The sequence below is a fragment of the Microcebus murinus genome, chromosome 3, assembly GCF_040939455.1.
Source record: "Microcebus murinus isolate Inina chromosome 3, M.murinus_Inina_mat1.0, whole genome shotgun sequence".
Lineage (NCBI taxonomy): Eukaryota > Metazoa > Chordata > Mammalia > Primates > Cheirogaleidae > Microcebus > Microcebus murinus.
This window is the reverse complement of record NC_134106.1, coordinates 24,729,726-24,751,005: the sequence shown is the minus strand read 5'-3', so window position 1 is coordinate 24,751,005 and position 21,280 is coordinate 24,729,726. Positions and strand designations below refer to the sequence as shown.

At 38.1% G+C, this 21,280-nt stretch overlaps 1 protein-coding gene across 8 annotated transcripts in view; it reads right to left on the bottom strand.

The window, feature by feature from the left end:
- Positions 1-2,973: 2,973 nt before the first annotated feature.
- The window catches only part of LCLAT1 (lysocardiolipin acyltransferase 1), a 194,295-nt gene continuing 175,988 nt past the window's right edge, over positions 2,974-21,280 (bottom strand). For all 8 annotated transcript variants that reach the window (XM_076000648.1, XM_076000647.1, XM_076000645.1 and 5 more), the window contains one exon: positions 2,974-7,027. In XM_076000648.1, coding sequence (XP_075856763.1) covers positions 6,528-7,027 — 500 coding nt within the window. In that variant the 3' untranslated portion in view covers positions 2,974-6,527. The remainder of the gene's footprint in view (positions 7,028-21,280) is intronic.

Below are 21,280 nucleotides of genomic sequence, written 5' to 3'. Positions count from 1 at the left end.
TGGGAGCAGGAAGAGCTGATTGGATGTTGCTGTTACCATTCAACTGGTTCTTTGCCCACTGAACAGAAGGAAGCCAATACACTGAATCAACAGGTATTATATCAAGAAAGAGTCTAATATTTTAAGGCAGCCAAGTGAAGAGATGGGAGAAATTTCTCCAAGCCATCTCAAGAATTTTGGGGCAGTTTTTAAAGATATTAATAGTTTGGTGGACAAAAGACTAAGGGATCAGGTCTGCTGATTGGCTGGGGATGAACTCATAGGGTTGGGAAGCCAAAATTGCCTTCTTGTGCTGAGACAACTCCTGGGTAGAGAGTCACAGGACCTGTTGAATCAGTTCCCAAGTATGGCCACTGGTCCACTTGGCGTCAGTTGGTACACTTGAATGCAGAGTCTGGAAAATATCTCAAAGACCAGTCTTAGGTTTTATTAATACAATAGTGATGTTATCTATAGAAGTCATTAGGGAAGTTACAATTCTTATGACAGCCAGGGATACATGATTCCTAAACAGTAAGCAATTATAGGAAAGCAAGCTATGAAACAGTGGCTGGTTAAGTTTTTGCTATGCCTATGCTCCTGTAGAAATCAGACTTCTACCACAGTTCTTGCCGATGGCCCTACATTACTTTAACATAGGTGGTTTCATTCCCAGACTTGCCCAGGTCTGATGCAATAGGTGTGGTATATAGAACAGAAGGGCTACCCTGAAGAGGAAGACACAGAGGTGGTGACAGCTTGAGAGTCTGGAAGGAGTGGCACTGACATAGGAAAGTAACTCCCAATGCTGGGAATCACTTGAAGTCCAAGTGAGTCCTTGGCTTTGTGCAAGAAGCAATTCAGGAGCAAGTCAAAGCAAGTTTTATTCAGAAAGTATAGAAAATCTACTCCATAGTTAGAGTAGAGGCTAGTTCTGCCTGCAGAAGAGAACCAGCCCCCATAGTTCCTTGGGTCCCTCAATTTAAGCAACTGCTTAATTATAGGTTAAACAAGGGGAGGAATATTCATGATATTTCTTAGAAAGGGGCAGTGTTTTCCAGAAACTAGAGTGACATCCTCCTTTTGACTAAATATGATCAAACCAGAAGTCTCATGGTATCAGGTACATGATGGGAGTGGGAGGTTTCCTTAGAAACTTTCATATAAGTTAATGAGGGTATACTGAAGCTGCAAGGTCAAGAAGTCATTGATTTCTCTGCCATCTTTGTTCTCACTGGTTTGTTTGTCCTGCCTCTCATCCTATTTTGATCAGGGTGGTTCAAGACTTTTTTTTGAGTCTTCTTGACTCAGTTAAGCAATGCCTACACAATTAATCAATGCCTGAAGCAGTGCCTGCCAGTTCCCTGTCTCAACACTGCACAATTCTTAGCCCGCAGTGCTGGGAGACTAAGAACTGCATCCACCAACAGGGAGAGCCATTGGAGCTATAGTGCTTATATGTCAGCGAAATTCCCATGCAAGGGAAAATGCTCTCAAGATGGTATTACTTAAGTCTGGGTGATCTGTGTGGAGGCAATGACTGAAGACTTTAGATGGACCAATTGTTGCTGCGACTGTTGGATACAGCTATGGAGAACCCTTGGGTTCCCAAATACCACCTGGTCTTGTGGAGAAGGCTGCCCAGCCTCTCAATGTCTTTCACTGAGCAGGAAATCGTGGGAATTTGCTTCAGGCTCCACTGGGAGGTTTGGGAAGCTTACTAGTTGTGGTGGACATTTGTAATCACTTGGCCATCCAGTACCAATTCATCCTATTCCTGATAAGTCTCTGATGCTTGTCTTAAAATTCATCCCTCCTCCACCCTCAGACCATGCAGGCCAGGAGAGCAAGCTCCCCTCTCTGACTCCAGGGGCTGGCGAGTAACCCAGAGGTGTAACACACATCGTATTTCTGGGTAAGGGACTGGTTCAGGAATGAGCACTGAGACCCGATTTAGGATTGCTGCTGGGCCCCTGGGGAAGCAGTCTCTCTCATTCTTTCCCACTGGACTTGAAAATCAAGGTATAGGGCTGAAGAAGCTGCAGGCACCATGCAGCCACGTGGATCCTGCAAATCAAGTCAACACAGGCAGAGAGCACAAGGTGTCTCTTTAGTAACTTACTTTAAAAATATTTTGCCATGAAGAATGGCTTGTATACATGTAGATTAGTTTCTGTCTCCATCCCAGGGTTTACTAACTGGCATTTGAATACCCTCACCAGAAATCCACCCTCCAGAGGAGGTGCTTAAGACCTTTATATAATTTGTCAGTGAAATGAGTAATGTTGAAAGTCAGTGGGTGGCTAGAAAGACATGCCCTCCTCTTACCCCTTAAACGGAATACAGGAGCCCTGCAAGCCCTTTGGCCCAGTCCTTGGGACCAGGTCTGTGCTCTTTTGGTCCTGCATGCCTCTTTCCCAGAGAACAACACTGTGGGCTCCCCTCAGAGTAAAGCTTTCACACAAAGTGCTCACCGGAGACCCTGGAGACAGAGAGGGCCACTGCAGAGCTTACGAGAATACATTCCATGATTTTTGTGTGTCTGTGTGCTAGGCACATTTTTATACATTTGTCAGGTTTTGGTCCAAGATTTGCTTTCATAGTTATGTACTCCCAGACAGTGGGGGGAGAGTCCCGCTTACCTTAGCTAAGAGCCAGTGATGCTGATATTTACATAAGATCCTGCACTTGTGAACTATCAACTTGTTCTCAACAGCCAGGCTGTGGTAAGAGATGGAGAAAAGTCAGGTTCTGATGACATTCATTGAGCCCTGAATTCAACTGTGGCCCCTGGACTCTTTCAATTACGGAGGCAGTACATTTTTTTTTTTGCTTAGGCCATTTTTCTTTTTAACATCTATGTATGAGAGAAAGAACTAACAGACCCTCTTTTCCTTAATACTACATATTGTGAGGTTGTAAAAATGTAGGAAAACAAAGTAGTACCTGTAGTTTTTAATTATTCATGCAAAAAACAGAAATGTAACACATGTGTGAACTATTTAATTCACTTCACTTTATTCTGGGGTATATATAACAGATAACACAAATCACAAACATACCAGTGGACACTGGAAACTAAGGCCATTCTGTGAGTTATTTTTAAACCTTGGTGTTTTGCACATAATGATCTTTTAAAAAATGAATTACTGAAACCAAGATTGTCTTCTGAAATAAAAATTTAAGTTAGGTACAAGATAACTTTAGGGCTATATCTGATCTGAAGCTCATTGCTTAGCAAAGCCATTTTCGTTTCCTTACAGCGTAAATGACAGCACTGAGGCAACCAATGCCTTGGCATCAAGCTCTCTTCTCCACCTGCTCTACTGGTTGTGTTTATCAGCTACAGTGACCAGTGCTTAGAGACCATTTCCCTCCCAGTGAGTAGCAAAAAGAGACTTTACCTAGGAAACATAGTGCAGAAATCTTGGAACAAGAAAAAGAAAGGGACCCGTAACTAAGGCACTGAAAGCACATTATTTATATAAACAAATGTAAACAAGTTAACACCAACAGGCTCCCTCCATTGGAATCTCTACTGAGAAAGCGCACAGGGGCACGGAGGTCAGGGCCATAGCTGGAGACCTTGGAGCCCGGGTGAAAGGGGACGTCTCTCTGCAGGGTTCAGTCTTGGCTACCAAGATGTGATTTTCCACATGGTGCTGTTGAAGTAACTAGTTTCAAATGGATTCAAGTAGAAGCTGGTATTTCCTTCTGCTCTGAGTTTTAATAGCATAACAAAAAAGTAAGAATTTTATTAGGAGTCTTAAATTATGGGTTCTTTCTAATTTTTTTTAGTCTTTTACCATGTTCTTCTAATGAATTTTAAAATTACTTTGTTTTATCACTGATGTCTGGTGTAAGAACTTGTTGGCTAACCAGTGCCCCTGCTTGTAGGTTTATAGTTTAAGTAGAATGGTTCATGTCATAAATAAACCATACTCACTTTATTTAAAACTTTTCAGAGTAAGTTTAACAATTGGACATACAGCACTGTGAGTATTTCGAACTCCACGGCATTTACCTTTAAAGGACTGGAAGGGTGCAGGGAGGAATCGAGTGCAGCTGCTCTGGGTCCAGAGTGTTACCACTCTGGGAAGGTGTGGAAGGGATAGTTCCTGAGGCCAATCACGATTATTGAAGCTAATTAATTTATATATTACATTTTAGTATCAATTTTAAATAGTTTTAAGTCCAAATCATTAACTTATAGTTCTTTAATTTTTTTAAATAAAAGAAAAAGTCTTTAACACAGATACATGTGTAGGAAAACACAAATAATTACTAATTTTTAAAAAGCCTTATTGAAAAAAAAAAGAAAAGGTACTTATTGGAGTTACTATTTCTAAATCTTAAAGCAAATACAATGTCCATTTGAATTTTGGGTAGGTAATATAAAGTTTGTATTTTATCTTAAACATGTTTTCTATGATCAAAAGAAAAAAAAAAGTAAAAAAAATAAAAAAGAGAGATTTTCCCTTTTAAAGGTTTGAGAGAGTTAAAGAGGACCTGCAATTAATAGAAGTTATACCTTGATGAGCCAGGCAGGTTTGTAGGAAGGGCAGATGGGCTCTATTACCAACAACTTTGGGGTAAAAAGCACAGCTCTTCTCTTTTACCCAGGACAAATATACAATCCTGACTGTTAAACTATTTGTTTCCAAATATAACCAAAGGAAGTCTTAAAGAAATGTAAATAAGGAACCTCTTTTATTAAGTAAAGAAAAAAGAAGTTTTTCTTTTTGTTTATTAAAAAAAACCAAACACAAACCCTAAAAACAACGAAGTTAAACAGCTAGGTTTGGAGCAGATGTGCATAATACTAATTAGTAGCTCCCAGAAGGATTAGAAACAGCTTTGGGGGAGCAGTTAAACATAGGTTGGTACATTACAGGAGAGGCACCACCAGTTAATGCTCTTCCAATAAAAATGATGTGTCAACAATGTTCATCCTCAACCAGCACTTTCTCAAAGAATCTGCTTGGAAAGTTCAGCTCACGATGTGTTTACCTTTCATGGCAATGCACGATTCAATTATTGGGTAGGTCACTGTCAAGCAAAAATGAGATGTAATGAAAGAGAAGGCATTCATGCCCAAAGAGTACATCATGCAGTAAGTAGCTTTTGAGGCTGGTTCAATGCAGAAGTAAAACTGACAGATTTGCTAACAGCTAAAGACTTTTAATTGCCTCATATTTTCTGCAGCTCTGACCAGCATCCCTATTACATGACAAAAAAAAAAAAAAAAAAAAAAGGAGCACAAGGCTCCAATAGAGTGAAAACAAAAACGACATGTTTCTTTTGCCTCAGCAGAAGATTGGTGCTGTTGGTTTGCTGGATTTTCCACTGACTCCAAATGACAGGAATATTTAGGCAATCGATCAAAAGTGGGTTTAAATATTGTTATTGAAAGAGGAAGACTATGACTAAAAGAGATCCCTTGCTATCATTAAAAAGGATTTATTTTTGTGTTTTCATTTTGGTTTAAAGAGTAAAATTTGTCAGGCCTACAGGGTTGAATAATTTAGGATAAAACATCACTGCCCTGTCTGCAAGTATTTTTTTTGTTGTTTTAATGGCAGATGTTAGATATCCATGCACATGTAGAAAACACAACCTTCCTTTTTTGGTAGGTTGTAAAAAAAACAGCTGCAATAACAGAATGTTCTTCTAAGTATTCCTTTAGAAAAAAGGAGTGACTTCATGTTATACCATTTTTATTTTTAATGCAGAAAAAGCTACATATGCCACCAAGTTGTAAGAAAACCAGCATCAAGCATGCAAGACTGAGTTGAGTATGAGTGAAGAACATGAACTATATTAATTCCTATTTTTTAAAACTCAAATCAAGGTTTCAAAGTGGGGAGTCTGGGGTTGCTCCCTAAGACACATCCAGGTCTTATCTTTCACAAGATAAATGGGAACAGGGGGTCTTCTGACATCTTGGTTAGCACAAGATTCTATGAATAATGAAGGGCTTCCTTCAAAATGTTTGAACAGCTAAAGAACAAGGGAGTTCCGGGTTCTGATCTTAAGGAAGGATGAAATGGGTCTGATTGGCACAGGAAGGAGTGCACTAAGGGAAGGAGCCTGGGCACCACCTGCCTGGGGACCTAGAGGAACAGTGCCCACCTTGATAAGGTGACCTGGACAGTTAAATAGCACATGGTCTGAGCCAGTGCTCATGAATTCCAGATCTGCCTGTGGTCTTAGAGAGTCTGTTAGAAAATAGGATTGGGTCTTTAAGAAAACCTTGTGTGTTCCTTATCTGCTGACAGCCTGATGATTGTTTAATAATATTCTGGCCCGAGTTATTTCATAACAATCGCTCCCTGCTACATACACAATATCAAAATTACGTTCAGAGATTAAAAAAAATTGTAGCAATATTTTTCCCACAAAATTAAGTGTAAAATATCTTTAACAAATAATGATGGCAGTAAGAAATATTTGACATAGTCATGCAAAAATGCATCTCAGTTTACAAAGGCTTAGAACATTTCCAAAATATCCCCTAGGTTCTTACATTGTGAACCTTATAATCTTACTTATTTTTTTTTTGAATTTAAATATGGCTGTTTGTGTAAAAAACGGTAACATGCAAGTTCTATGATTTCCAGTCCACCAAATATTCTCTCCTGCAGCACAAAGATTACAATGGTGATTATAAAATACCATCGCACAAGACTATACAAATATATGAGTAGGCACATTGCAGGGCTGAAAAGGGTCCAGTACAGAATAGAGAGCAATTTGACCACAAAGACCCTAAGCTCAGACTTGCAAGGTGGAATCACACTCTGGCCAGTAAAGTAAAAGTTCTTCTCCCCTTGATAGAAGGAACGCAGCCTCTCTTCTTTCTCTTCCCACCGCTTGTGGCACCAGAGCTGAAGGTCCTCCTTGGATGTGGGGAGGGTGTCTATTGGATATCGGTGGACGTGAAAGTGGATTTCCATGGGGAAGTCTCCCTGGAGCAGGTGCTTCTCTGACTGAGGAATGTTGTGGGGATACGCTACAGTGATGTCATGGACGGCATCAAGGTTCTTACCTAGGTTTTGGAAAGATGAAAATATGGATTGAGTGATGATCAATTTGGGTGGTGATGTTGATTCACACTGCAAGGCAGAACTGAAAACACTGAAAAACCAGGACAGAGTGAACCATGATGAACAAACAAGGGCTATAAATACCGGTGTTCCTGGGCACTTGGGTTAATATTTACTAGTTATTTTTAGTTTTATTTCCTGCTCGGTAATTACTACAAGACATTTAGAAAGAAATTATCTTCATTCACAGAAACAGTAATCTGCCATTCTAGAACTAAATGGTTAAGTCAAATTTGAAATGAGAATTTAAGAGTACAGGACTAGCCCTTTTAAAACCAACAGAATTCACTACTTTGATACCTCCTATTAATATACCTCTCTCTCCAAATAAAAACACAAACTTCCTCACCTTTAACTCAGTGTTACTATGATAGCTACTGGAAAGAAAAATTCAGCTTCAGACTTCAGTGGACATGATTTTTTTTTTATTTTTAAAAACATATCAACTTGAACTGCAAGTGAGACCCTGACCTGGTATGCCATCATCCTTAGCAATTTAACTTGGAGGCTGTGTTTTCAGCAGTCATATGCCAGATGCTGGAGAAAGAGTCATGTAAAACACGGTCCCTAACCTCACTCAAGGTGTTCCCAACATAATCAGGGAGACAGGCATGTACAATACTGTAAATACAATAGACCCACTGGGGAAGCAGAAGGGGCTAGTAAAGGAGGGGCGGGAGGGGGGTGGTGGCAGAGGGAATGCCGCAGCAAAGAGCAGAGTGCGGACGGGGGCACTGCACGTGGGCTGGAGGCACGTGGTACAGGCCCTCATGCTGTCACACTTTAGAGTTCAAACTCAGTTCCATGGGTGGTAGAGAAGCCTCTTAAATGGTGGAGAACCACTTAAGGATTTCAAACAGAAGGGACCCAGATATTTCATTTTAGCAAAGATTACCCTGGTGGCAGTGACAAGAACAATTTGGAGAGGACCAGGGGCAGAAAAGGTAGGGAGAGTAATTTGATGGCTATTATAATATAGTAGGCAAGAAATGAAGAGGAGGTAGGGGCCAAAAGAAGGGACATGTCCAAAAACGTTACGAGAAAGAACTCATGTGATACTAATCAACTGGATGTGGGAGAATGAGGAGTGAATCGGGTTTCGGCTGAGGGTACTGCATACAGAGTAGACATGGAGGTAGAGTGTTAGATCTGCAAGGGACTGTGGGATCACTTCACTGAACCCTGTATAAGTGCCGAGAAGTTGGTGCTCAAGGGCACACGGTATGTGGGTACAAAGTCTTTGAATGCCGGTTTCTTCCATACCATGTTATCTTCAGTGAGAGACTTTTGATGAGGACTTTGATTCTTTATAGAACTATGTCATGCAGACAGACGAAATCAATCTGATGACAAGAATGAGAACAGAGGTCTATAGGAGTGGGAATTGACTGGAAAGGAGCAAAAGGAATTTTCTGGGTAGCAAATATTCTAGATTAAGGTGTGGATTACAAGGTGTTTACATTTGTCAGAATCTCAAACTGTACATTTAAGCTGTGCATTTCACTTTATTTAAATTTTACCTCAGTAGTAATAATAAAGACATAAGTAACTTCTCCATTTTATCCCACAGTGTTTACCTTTTCCACTGAACTGATTAGGTTGTATTCACTTTTTAAAAATGATTCTTTATCAAGCTCATAGGCTTGTGAGGAAAAAAAAATGATTCTTTAAGTCTTCTGTAAATGCCTGTCAGTCTCCATTACTCTGTGGTTTACTTTAGGATAAGGACGAGGTTTCAAACTGGTTTCATTAGGCAGGCCACCATGGCTCATGTCTGTAATCCCAGCACTTTGGGAGGCCAACGCAGGAGGATCACTTGAGGCCAGGAGTTCGAGACCTCCTGTCACTTGTCATGCCAATTAGCCTAATCTGGACTTATACTCACATTTCATTTACCTCCAGAACTCCTCTGCAATCAGTATTTCTGCTTCCACCTTCTGCCAAAACCCTTCTCAACCGGAGTTTCTGGTCCACATCAATGTCACCATTCACCACAGCCCTGGCCAATCTCCCTTCCCCAGGGAGCACCTTCTATCTTCCCTCAGTCAGTCGGCACCAATCTCACATTGCATCTTAAAATCCTATGAACAGTGTATTCCTATGTCCCAGCCTTTATCTTACAGGTGGTTCCTGATGTTTATCGAGCAAAAAAAATACAGTCATGAACGTTTTACAAATTGGCGTCAAAATGTTAAGAGAAGTTTTGTAGTAGTAGTGGTGGTAAGAAACTAAATTGCCCTTGCTTTTCTTCCTACCTCTTGACAACCTATAGTAAAAGTGTGTGCTTGTGTGTCCCACGTGTGGTTGTGGGATAGTAATGTTCAGTATAAGTAGTAAGTTTTGAGACAAGATGGTACCACTGACAGCAGTTTTCCTAAGTGAAGCATTCTAGACTCACTGCAGTGCAGAGCCTGCAGGGCTGTGGGAGCAGACTGCCTGGGCTCTGAAGCTGGCTCTGCATCCTACCAAGTCACTCCATCTCTCTGTGGCTTGCTTAGTTCCTGTGTCCATAAATTACCTCATAGGGTTGTTGTAAGATTAAATGAAATAATATACATATATAAATGCATAATAAAATAAGATCTGATACATAGTAACTGCTCAAAATGCATTTAGGTCTTTATTATTACTGGAACATAATGTTAACATGTTAGGCTCTAAACTTTAACTTTAGCGCCTATAGTCCACAGACACCAGCATGTATCTGTGGGGAAAGAACTGCACCTGGACACCTGCTCTACACTACTGTGCACAGCACTATTCCTCTGGGCACTGGCTTTAACCTTTCTATTCAACACAAATATTCAAACTATTGTTTCACAAAATTGCCAAACATTTTTCCTCCGCCTCAAATACACAACCTTTTCCCATGCAATATTTTATCTCAACTCCCTTCATTGTCCAACTCAAATGCCAAGGGTTCTAAGAAGAGTCTTCAAGTACCAAGGCCCAGAGTGGTCTTATCCTCTGTGAATGCTTACAGCATGTCCACTGATGCGCTCGCTTACCTCGGCACTCACTTGCCATTGTGCACTATTACTAGAAGCTCAATTATCTTAAGGGCAAGGACCATGCCTTGGCCTCTTTAGAACCTTAGAACCTAGCACAATGCCCTGTACCAAAGAGGCTCCAAAAATGTGTATTTGACCAGTATTTTCCTGGTACTATCTTCTCAGCTAAAAATATGGGAGATATTATAATGCTTTCTACATTGGGTTGTGTTAACAATTTAGTGAGTTAATGTACAATGAACTCTTTGCATAGTACTTGGCACACAGTAAGTTCTTAAATGTTAGTATCCACTATAACTTCTGTAATTCAGTTAATGAGACTAACTTGCTCCATGGTATGTTTTTCAACATGAGTTCTATGAATTCTTGGTTCTGAAAGAATGACAATAATCTCAGGGTAGAGGGGCTTCACCTTATAGAAAGGCAATATTCTGTAAGTTTCTTATAAATTGCATGTTTGAACTTTGGAAGGATATAACTCAACATAATTAAAATACTATCTTTTTATATTATCAACAAGAGCAACATTTTAATGTCAGAAACTATAAATACAAAGTGAAGAGGGAACTGGTGGTGGCTAGAAGAAAGATAGCTCTGACACTCACTTCCTTGAGCTGTGCTGGCAGCCTAAGTTTTCCTTAAGCAACACAGACACTTGGAGATGTGTTAACTTAAAAGAAAGAAAGGAGGAAACTGAAAAATGTTTTTATATTTGGAGAAACATTCGACTGTCTTGATAATTTTAAATCTTAATATTAAGTAAATAAAGGTCTCCAAGTAATACAAAGCCACCTATAACTCTGTACTGCTTGAGTACAAGTGCCAAATTCTATGCAGGTGTAAGTGCTTACTTCTCACCTAACCCTATCTCTCGGCCCCATGGCTTCAAGCCCCAAGGAGCCAGTACCCCAGGAGAGTAAGCTTCCTCCTACAGAGAACAGGTGAAGAGGCTTGCATGGCTTGTGGGGTTGGTTCGTATATAGTAAGTGACAAAAATGAAATGGACAGTCAAACGTTGAGATGTGCCTTTATTGCATTAATCAATTTACAATAGGGCTAAAATAATGCATATTAGGAAAAAAATTCCTGCAATAACAAAAGATTTATACTGCCTTTAAATCTTTTGGTATGAAAACAACAGACTTTTAAATATGCAAATTAAGATGAATGCCATCAGTAAAAGCCATTTTTATGAGATCTCATTGCTTTTTAGATGGTTTAAAAATTATAATACAAATCTAGTTGCTATCTATCCACTTGTCATCTGTCTATATGAGGTTTACAAAAAGGATTTGTTCTGTTTTAGATACTATGTCTACTAGAAAGTTTCATACTTAATATTATTGTATAAAGCTAGCACTCTGTTAGAACAACCACACTTACTTGGGCCCATAGTCTTTTTTTTACAGCCTGCAAGAACAGAGCACTTGTTTAATATTTTAAGTTTTAGTCTCAGATGAAGAAGAACTGAAAGAAGCTCAGATTGAGAACTAAAAAGCTTTTGTAGTTTCTAAATGAATGTTAGAGTGAAGAAATCTTGGTTTGTGCATGCCTGCTAAAGCATCAGACCCAATTATACAGTTCAATGATAGAATAACACAAATTTTATTTTTAACCCAGTGATCTTTAGTAGAGCTCATAACAACTGAAATTTTTCTTTTCTTTCCCCATGTCATAATCAAATATAAATAAAATATACAAATATGATTTATTTTGAATTAGTTTTTAACACTTAAAAAACTAAAATACAAATAAATCTATTTCTATTTGCCAGATCTAAATCCATACATCTAACTATATATTAAGTTTTAGATAAAATAACTTGCCATCTAAGATGCATTTGTGTTAAAAGAAAAGTGCTGAGGCTGCTGATTTTGTTCATTGTTTTTCAGATTTTAAAAAAATTAGCCCAAAGAGGATAACAGTTGGATTTAGTAACTAAGCAATCATTCACTGTGCCATTTCCACACTGACATGTACTAGCACATGGCTAGTAATAAAGCTTGACAAATTGGCATCGGTCAGTTTACCTAGAAGAACAATCTTGAATGGACTCATTCTGATGTATTTAGACTAAAAGTACCCATAAGTAAGACATCTTTCAGCTTCAACATAAAAGGGTATTCATGAACCACTTAAAACCAAACTGATATTAAGGCTCAAACAATACCATTTTCTTTGTTAGAGAAAATACTGTTGTTTCCTATTAGGAGCATTATTGATTTTTCAATGTAAGTTGAATACTTACAGAACAAAAGGTGGAATCAGGTGGCTCCCAGTCCTGCTCTTATCAGCTCTATGATCTTGGCATGTTCACTATAAGCCTTGTCTGTAAATGTAGACAACAGGCCCTGCCCTCAGAGGGTTGTGTGAAGATCAAACTGAGACATGGGTTGTAAAATACTTGGAGAAGTGTCTGGCACATAGTATATGTTCAGATTATTGTTGTATAGTCATTATTATTCAGGGTAGAATAATCACCTTTAGCACTTGAAGTGGGTTTAGGTTAGGCTGCTACCCTTTGCCTTCTTTCTTTCTCTAGACTTCCTCATCCTTTGGGAGACACCAAGCCTGTTGCAGGGTTCTAACATCAAGTCCACTCCTCTCCCACAGTATAGACCAAAGTTGTTTAGAGGACTGACTATTCTGGCTCAGTGGATGGACCCTAATTTATCTCCTGGTGCATATTCCTCTCCAGCCCTACTAACTCATTCCTTAGACATTTTAGGCATATACATTAAATCCTCCCATGGCATTTAGAATTATAATTATAAGCTGATGATCTGTACTCTAGGATCATCGGCCACTTGCCCCATCTTGGATTTTTTTTTTAAGTAAGTCAAAGGTAGTACTCAATCTTTTTCTAAGTGAGAACTGTATTGGGTTAAAAAATGAACCTTCACCTGAAAAAGTGGAACTAAAAATGATATCCCTATGAACAAGCTTGCTTATCCAACCTGAATTTGGTTCTTTACAGTTTCAGAGACACATTTTCACATTTCTATACTAAATCTGTTGATTTTGTGTTTTGTATAAAAGATGAATCTTTTCAGTGCTGAATATCTCCCTTCCAATGAACACTGGTTCTCTGGACCTTCAAAACAAGTTTAATTTTCCAGATAGAATGAAAATGTTGATATGTTCCAATGTTTCACAACATTGGTATATTAACAGATAATCAAAGGCAAGATATGAATAATAGTATGTATTTGCTGAGGCTATGGTTTGAAAACAAGCAATGTGAAATTTAAATCACAGTTTTTAAAACTCTTAGAAATACAAAATGAATAACCCCAAGTGCCCAGTTATTAACAGTAGTAATCTATTATACCTTTATTTCATTGATAATTCCTAAAATTTAAAACCACAGGAAGTCTAGGCTGAGTCAATGTTAACTTCAAGATTCTTCAGTGAAAAGGTCTGAAATTTGTAAGGAGTATTTTTGATATATATATTAAAAAGATAATGATAGGAACAGTATCTCACCAATATTAACATTAAATGTACACATTAAATGTAAAGAGTGATAGAATGGATAAAAAACATAACTCAAATATCTGCTATCTCCAAGAAACCCATTTAACTTGTAAAGTCTCACAGACTCAAGGTACAGGGGTAGGAAAAAAAATTCCACATTAAATGGAAAACAAAGGCGAGCAGAAATAGCTATTTTTATATAAGATAAAATAGACTTTAAATCAATAACAGAAAAAGACACAGATGGTCATTATATAATGATAAAGGGATCCATTCAACAAGAAGATATAACAATCCTAAATATATATGCACCTAACATCAGAACTTCCAGATTTATAAAACAAATACTACTAGACCTAAGAAATGAAATAAATAACATAATCACAGTGAAGGACTTGAACATCCTACTGACAGAACTAGACAGATCATTGAGGCAGAAAATCAACAAAGCAGCACTGCACTAAAACAGGACTCTAGAACAAATGGACCTAACAGACATTCTACCCCAAAACTACAGAATACATATTCTTCTCATCAGCACATGGAAGATTTTCCAAGACAGACCATATGTTAGGCCACAAAACAAGTTTCAGCAAATTTTAAAAACTCAAAATCGTACCATGTATCTTCGCAGATTCTAGTGGAATAAAACTAGAAATCAACTCCAAGAGGAACTCTCAAAACTATACAAATACATGGAAACTAAACAATCTGTTGCTGAATGATCTTTGGGTCAATAATAAAATCAAGATGGAAATCAAAAATTTTCTTGAATTGAATGACAATGCAGACAACATGCTACTAAAATCTCTGGGATACAGCAAAAACAATGCGAAGGGGGAATTTCATAGCACTAAATGCCTACATCAAAAAGACAAAAAGATCACAAATTAATAACTTAATTTCACACCTTAGGGAACTAGAAAAATAAGAACCAAACCCAAAGCTAGCAGAAGATAAGAACTAACAAAGATCAGAGCAGAATTAAACAAAACTGAAACCAAAAAAGCAATCCAAAGGATCAATGAAAAGTTGGTTCTTTGAAAAGATAAAAGAAATTGATCACCAACTAGATTAACCAAGAAGAGAGGATTCAAATAAACTTAATCAGAAATGAAAAAGGAAACATTAAAACTGATGCCACAAAAATACAAAAGATCATCTGAGACTACTATGAAAACCTCTAAGCATACAAACTAGAAAATCTACAGGAAATGGACACATTTTTAGAAGCCCACAACCTTTCAAACTTGAATCAGGAAGAAACAAATACTGAACAGATGAATAACAAGTAGTGAGACTGAATCAGTAATAAAAAATCTCCCTACAACAAAAAAGCTCAGGACCAGATGGAGTCACAGCTGAATTTTACAAGACTTAGAAACGTGATTCACCACATAAACAGAATTAAAAACAAAAACCATATGATCGAGCGTGTACCTGGGGGATGATGTGCAGGCATGTGGACTAATTCCTTGTCTCCTGCTGACACCTTGCGGAGAATAGGCCTGATAGGGAAAAGTGGGGGTGGTAGGGAGAACCCCCAAACTGGACCCTACAGAACTAAGGAGGGGAGAGGGTTGAATCTGATCTAGCCCCTGCCCCTGGGAAGCTCTTGGCTTGTTGATGGGACAGAGAGGGACATAGCTGAGACTACCCCTCCAGGGCTTCCTGGAGGAGCGGGACCTCAGGGTAATGAGGCTGGGGAGAGTGAAACCGGCAGGAGAGGTTGGTCAGGAGCTATGAGGACATGGAATAGGGGACACCAGAGCTGTGGAGCAGCCATCTGAGGTAGTGGGCAGAGCAGGGGCTGCAGTTAGGGGTGGAGGGAGAAGCACACATGGGGCCCAAACCCGCCTACATGGCTGTTCCCTGCCCCACCCAAAGCCTACCAGGTAAACGAGGCCAATGGTGCAGGGAGGAGCCAGGTACCCAGTCCCTGGGGGAGGGAAGGCTTCTAGCCACTGGCAGCTGCCAGTCTATCACCCAGGGGGTACGGAACAGCCCGAAGTAAAAAAACAAAAAAACAAACAAAACAAAACAAAACAAAAAAACCCCATATAATCATCTCAATAGATGCAGAAAAAGCATTTAAAAAAAAACCAGCATGATAAAAACCCTTAAAAACTAGGCATAGAAGGAACAGACCTCAAAATAATAAAAGCAATAATATGACAAACCTAGAGCCGATATTATACTGAATTGTAGAGTTGAAAGCATTCCCCCCAAGAACTGGAACAAGACAAGGGTGCCCATATTCACCAGTTCGATTCAATATAGTACTGGAAATCCTAGCCAGAGGAATCAGGCAAGAGAAAGAAATAAAAGCCATACAAATCAGAAAAGAGGAGGTCATACTATCCCTGTTTGCTAGTGATATGATCTTTTTCTTTTCTTTTTTTTTTTTTTTTGAGACAGGGTCTTGCTTTGTTGCCCAGGCTAGACTGAGTGCCGTGGCATCAGCCTAGCTCACAGCAACCTCAAACTCCTGGGCTCAAGCAATCCTTCTGCTTCAGCCTCCCAAGTAGCTGGGACTACAGGCATGCACCACCATGCCCGGCTAATTTTTTCTATATATATATTAGTTGGCCAATTAATTTCTTTCTATATTTTTATAGTAGAGACGGGGTCTTGCCCTTGCTCAGGCTGGTTTCGAACTCCTGACCTCAAGCAATCCACCCGCCTCGGCCTCCCAGAGTGCTAGGATTACAGGCATGAGCCACCGTGCCCGGCTGTGAAATGATCTTATATCTCAAAAACCCTAAAGACTACTCCAAAAGACTCCTTGAATTGATAAATGAATTCAGTAAAGTATCAGGTTATAAAATTACTGTACACAAATCAGTAGCATTTCTATATACTACTAACAGCCAAGCTGAGAATCAAATCAAGAACTCAATACTATTTATAATAACTGCAAAAAACAAAATACCTAGGAATATACTTAACCAAGGAGGTGAAAGATCTCTACAAGGAAAACTACAAAACACTGATGAAAGAAACTGCTGACACAAACAAATGGAAAAACAGCCTATGTTCATGGATTTGAAGAATCAATATTGTTAAAGTGTCCATACTGCCCAAAGTGATTTACAAATTCAGTGCAATTCCCATCAAAATACCAACATCATTATTCACAGAATTAGAAAAAAACAATCCTAAGTTTCATACGAAATCAAAAAAGAGCCAAAATAGCCAAAGCAATCCTAAGTGAAAAGAACAAATCTGGAAGCATCACAATACCCAACTTCAAATTATACTACAAGGCTATAGTAACCAAAATAGCATGGTATTGGTACAAAAGTAGACACACAGATCAATGGAACAGAATAGAGAATGCAGAAATAAAACCATATACTATACTGGGGAAGCCCTTCAATAAACGGTGTTGGGATAATTGGAAAGCCACATGCAGAAAAGTCAAAGTGGATTCCTATCTCTCACCATACACAAAAATGAACTCAAGATTGATTAAAGACTTACATATAAGACCTAACATCATAAAACTTACAGAAGAAAACTAGGAAAAAGTCTGTTGGACATTGGCCTAGGCAAAGAATTTATGACTAAGACCTCAAAAGCAAATATAACAAAACCAAAAATAAATAAATTGGGCTTAAATTTCTACAGAACAAAAGAAATAATCAACAGAGTAAACAGATAATCTACAGAAATGGGGAAAATATTCACAAACTATACATCTGACAAAGGACTAATATCTATCTAGAATCTATAAGGTAAACAAATCAGCAAGAAAAAACAAATAACCACATTTAAAAAGTGGGCAAAAGGTATGAATAGACATTTCCCCAAAAGATGATATACAAATGGCCAAAAACATGTAAGAAAAAATACTCAACATTACTAATCATCAGGGAAATGCAAATTAAAACCACAATGAGATACCACCTTACTCCTGCCAGAATGATCATTATTAAAAAGACAAAAAAAAAAAAAAAAAAATTGGTGAGGATGTGGTGAAATGGGAAGGCTTATACCCTGAAATTAATGAAAATTAGTACAACCACTATGGAAAACAGTATGGAGATTCCTCAAAGAACTAAAAGTAGACCTACTGTTCAATCCAGCAATCCCACTACTGGGGATCTACACAAAGGAAAAAAGTCATTATATCAAAAAGACATATGCACTTGTATGTTTATCACAGCACAATTCATAATTGCAAAGATATGGAATCAACCTAAGTGCCCATCAACTAATGAATAAAGAAAATAAGGTATATATACAGCATGAAATACTACTCAGCTATAAAAAATAATGAAATAACGTCTTTTGCAGCAACTTGGATGTAATGGGAAGCCATAATCCTAAATGTAGTATCTCAGGAATGGAGAAACAGATACCACATGTACTCACTATGTAAGTGGGAGCTAAATGAATGGTATACATACATGGTCATACAGAGTGGTTTAATGGACTTTGGAGACTCAGCAATGGGGATGGTGGGAGAGGGCTGAGGGATCAAAAGTTACCTATGGGGTTACAATGTATACTAATCAGGTGATGGGTACACCAAAAGCCCTGACTTCACTACTATACAATTCATCCATGTAACAAAAACCACTTGTATGCCCTAAATCTATTAAAATTAAAAAACTTATAAGTTTGACGTAATAGATTTTCATAGACCCATATGTCCCTCAAAAATATTTTAAAGGGGTATCTATGAACATTTAGAAAAATATTATTTACTTGGTGGCAAGAAGACTTAAGCACATTTTGTAAAAATGGAGATTTTACAATCTACATTCTCACATCAAAATCCTATGAAAATAGAAACACATAATGAAATATAATAACCCCCTTAAAAACAAGTTTTTATCACCCTTCGATGAAAGATAAAATCAAAAGCAAAGTTCTGAACAATTAAAAAAGTAATGAAAAAGGGAATCTATGAAATATAGTAGAGGCTGTACTCAAAAGACAATTTATAATCTTACATGCTTCATTATTAGAAAAAGTGAAAAAGAGAAAGTACTCATCTTGGCAATTTGAGAGAACAAAAAAAGAACCCAGAAGACAGCAGAAGAGAAAATTATTAAAGATAAAAAGTAGTATTTTGTTAATAAAACAAAACTTAAAAATAGTGCAGGAATAAATGCAAAAGTTAGTTATTTGATGAATAAAATACTTAAACCCTATGAATCTCATTAAAAATGCATAAAATTAAGATTACAGATAATAAAGATAACAAATACAGAAGAGTTTAAAGAATTACGAGAACATGAATCTACACGTGATAAAACTGCACAGATTTGTATACAATATACAAGCTATAGATTATATGTTCACATATTATACCACATATACTACAGATTTGCTTGATAAAAATTTGCATTCAATTAAAAAATGTCAAATATTAAATTTAGCCTGTTTTCAGTAGAAATGCAAACTATTATACTTTTGCTGTGTAAGAGGGACAAAAGACAAAGGTGCTAATTATAAAGGCAGGTCAGCCTAGCAGCTAGACTCACATGCCATGTCTTTGCATAAACTCCAGGGATTTTAGAATATAAATTACAAAAAAAAAGCAATGAATAAAAACAACATAATGTACTATGAAGGGCAAGAGCTAAGTGTACTAGTTCCAAATTGTTTTCATTCCCAGGACCTATTAAGTCTTGTGCATCTGTGGATTGTGTTATTGATGACATGAACATTTTCAGTCTTTTCTTTCAAAAATTCACTGCTTTCTTTGTTTTAATTCTTTTTGCAAGACATTAAAAGTTCAACGTGAAAATGAGCAGTAACAAAGTATATTTTATCTTACTGTTGGTCTCAACAAATATGTTTAGATGTAGCCAAAACCCCTGCACACAAATCACTAACAGATTAAAAGATTAGAAGTGTTAGCAAATATATTAATTTACTAATTTGCTGGTCTTTGAAATAAATGAAACCAGAGAAAGCACATTATTATAGTCTCTATGCTCTGATGTTAGTATTAAAGATGATTAACGATGCACGTGGACATTACCATGTATTGAGTGCCTCTGACGTGCCAGGCATTATTCATTCAACAAGTTATTTTCTATAGAATACTTACTCACTGTGCCAGAGACAGCTGTAGTCATTTGGGGCACACTGGTGAACAAATGAAAGATCCCTGCCTTTGTGGAGCTTATCACTACACATGGCTACTTTTAAATGTCATAACAACCCATGAGATATTATTGCTCTTTTATAGTTGCAATATGAGGTACAGAGAAGCTAAATCACTTGCCAAAGATCACAGTACGTTAGCAGTCAGTTTTGTCTGACTCTACAGCCTTTCTACTATGTTCTCTACTTTTTAAAAACTGCATATTAAGAACAGCCATTACAGACTGACCTGGTTTTGTACCCAGGCATAGTGACCGTGAGCCAAATTACTTAATCTCCCTGGGCCTCAGGCTCCTCATCTGCAAAATGGGAATAATGCTTCTCTTAGAGGGCTAGGCAAAAAAAGGTGTTTGTCAGCCTGTTTGTAAAGGCAGTCTATTATATTCAGCAAAGAAGTCAATTCTGTACAAATAAAAGATAGTTTTTATTCAAGTTTCTCTTAATTTGCACTACATTATTTTCATCTTTCAAATACATAATGCACATGTTCCAACTAATGTTTTGCTACAGTTATATAGAAAGTATAAATTGGAGCTTATGTAAATGTTCACTATTTACTCCTGGGCAAAGCTTAATTGATTGGTCCACAAAGCAGAAGCCAGGCCCTACCACCCACTTTGCAGCAGCGATAAAAACTATAGCAGACTGTCTAAATTACAATCTTGTAAGTCTAGAAGATATATGGTAATAACAATATAGCTTACACCTATAAAATTGTGCCCCAAACCAAAGCCTAATGTTACCGTTCTCCCTACCATCTTTACTGTGTATGTGATTTCGAGGAGTTCTTTGCAGTTTCATTCTTTTCTCCATTGAGAGGAAAAGTAAATTTGGCTGAAGATGATGGTTAGGGGCTGGGCAAGTTGAGGTTAGGGGCTAGGCAAGTTGTTGTCTTCAGGAGTAAGACAACTAGAGAATAGAAGGTGAATTTCTCTGGTTGCCAGTGCCATTTTTGTCCTTCCCTTGGCCCTGGGCTCTGTCTGCATTGGGAGCCATACTGGCTTCAGGACAGCTGCCAAATGGCCTTAGGCTTGTGCCACGCCTCCTGGCCTAGACTTCTCAAATGACTTAAAAATTAAGTTGCCTTGTATTTATTTTTATTTTTGAGACAGGGTCTTACTCTGTTGCCCCAGCTACAGTGTAGTGACATCATCATAGTTCACTGTAACCTCAAACTCCTGGGTTCAAGCTATCCTCCTACTTCAGCCTTCCAAGTAGCTGGGACTACAGGCGCACACCACCACATTCAGCTAATTTTTTCTATTTGTGGTAGAGATGGGGTCTCGCTCTTGCTCAGGCTGGTCCAAACAAGTTGCCTTGTTTTTAGTCACTCATAAATCAGAACTCCCATTCAGTAAGCTTGGCCTCAGCCTGACTGAGGAACTTACTAAAACATGATTTTCTTGATAAATCAGGACCGATGCAACCACAGTTGTGTGCATTCTAAAGTAGGGGCTTATTAATTCCAAAGACCCTCTAGTTGGTGGAAGACATGGGGGAGATATTTCTGAGCAGGACTAAGACTATTCTGAAGATTTTGTTTCCCACTTCTTCCCTCCACTACCACCTGCTCTAAGAAGCAAG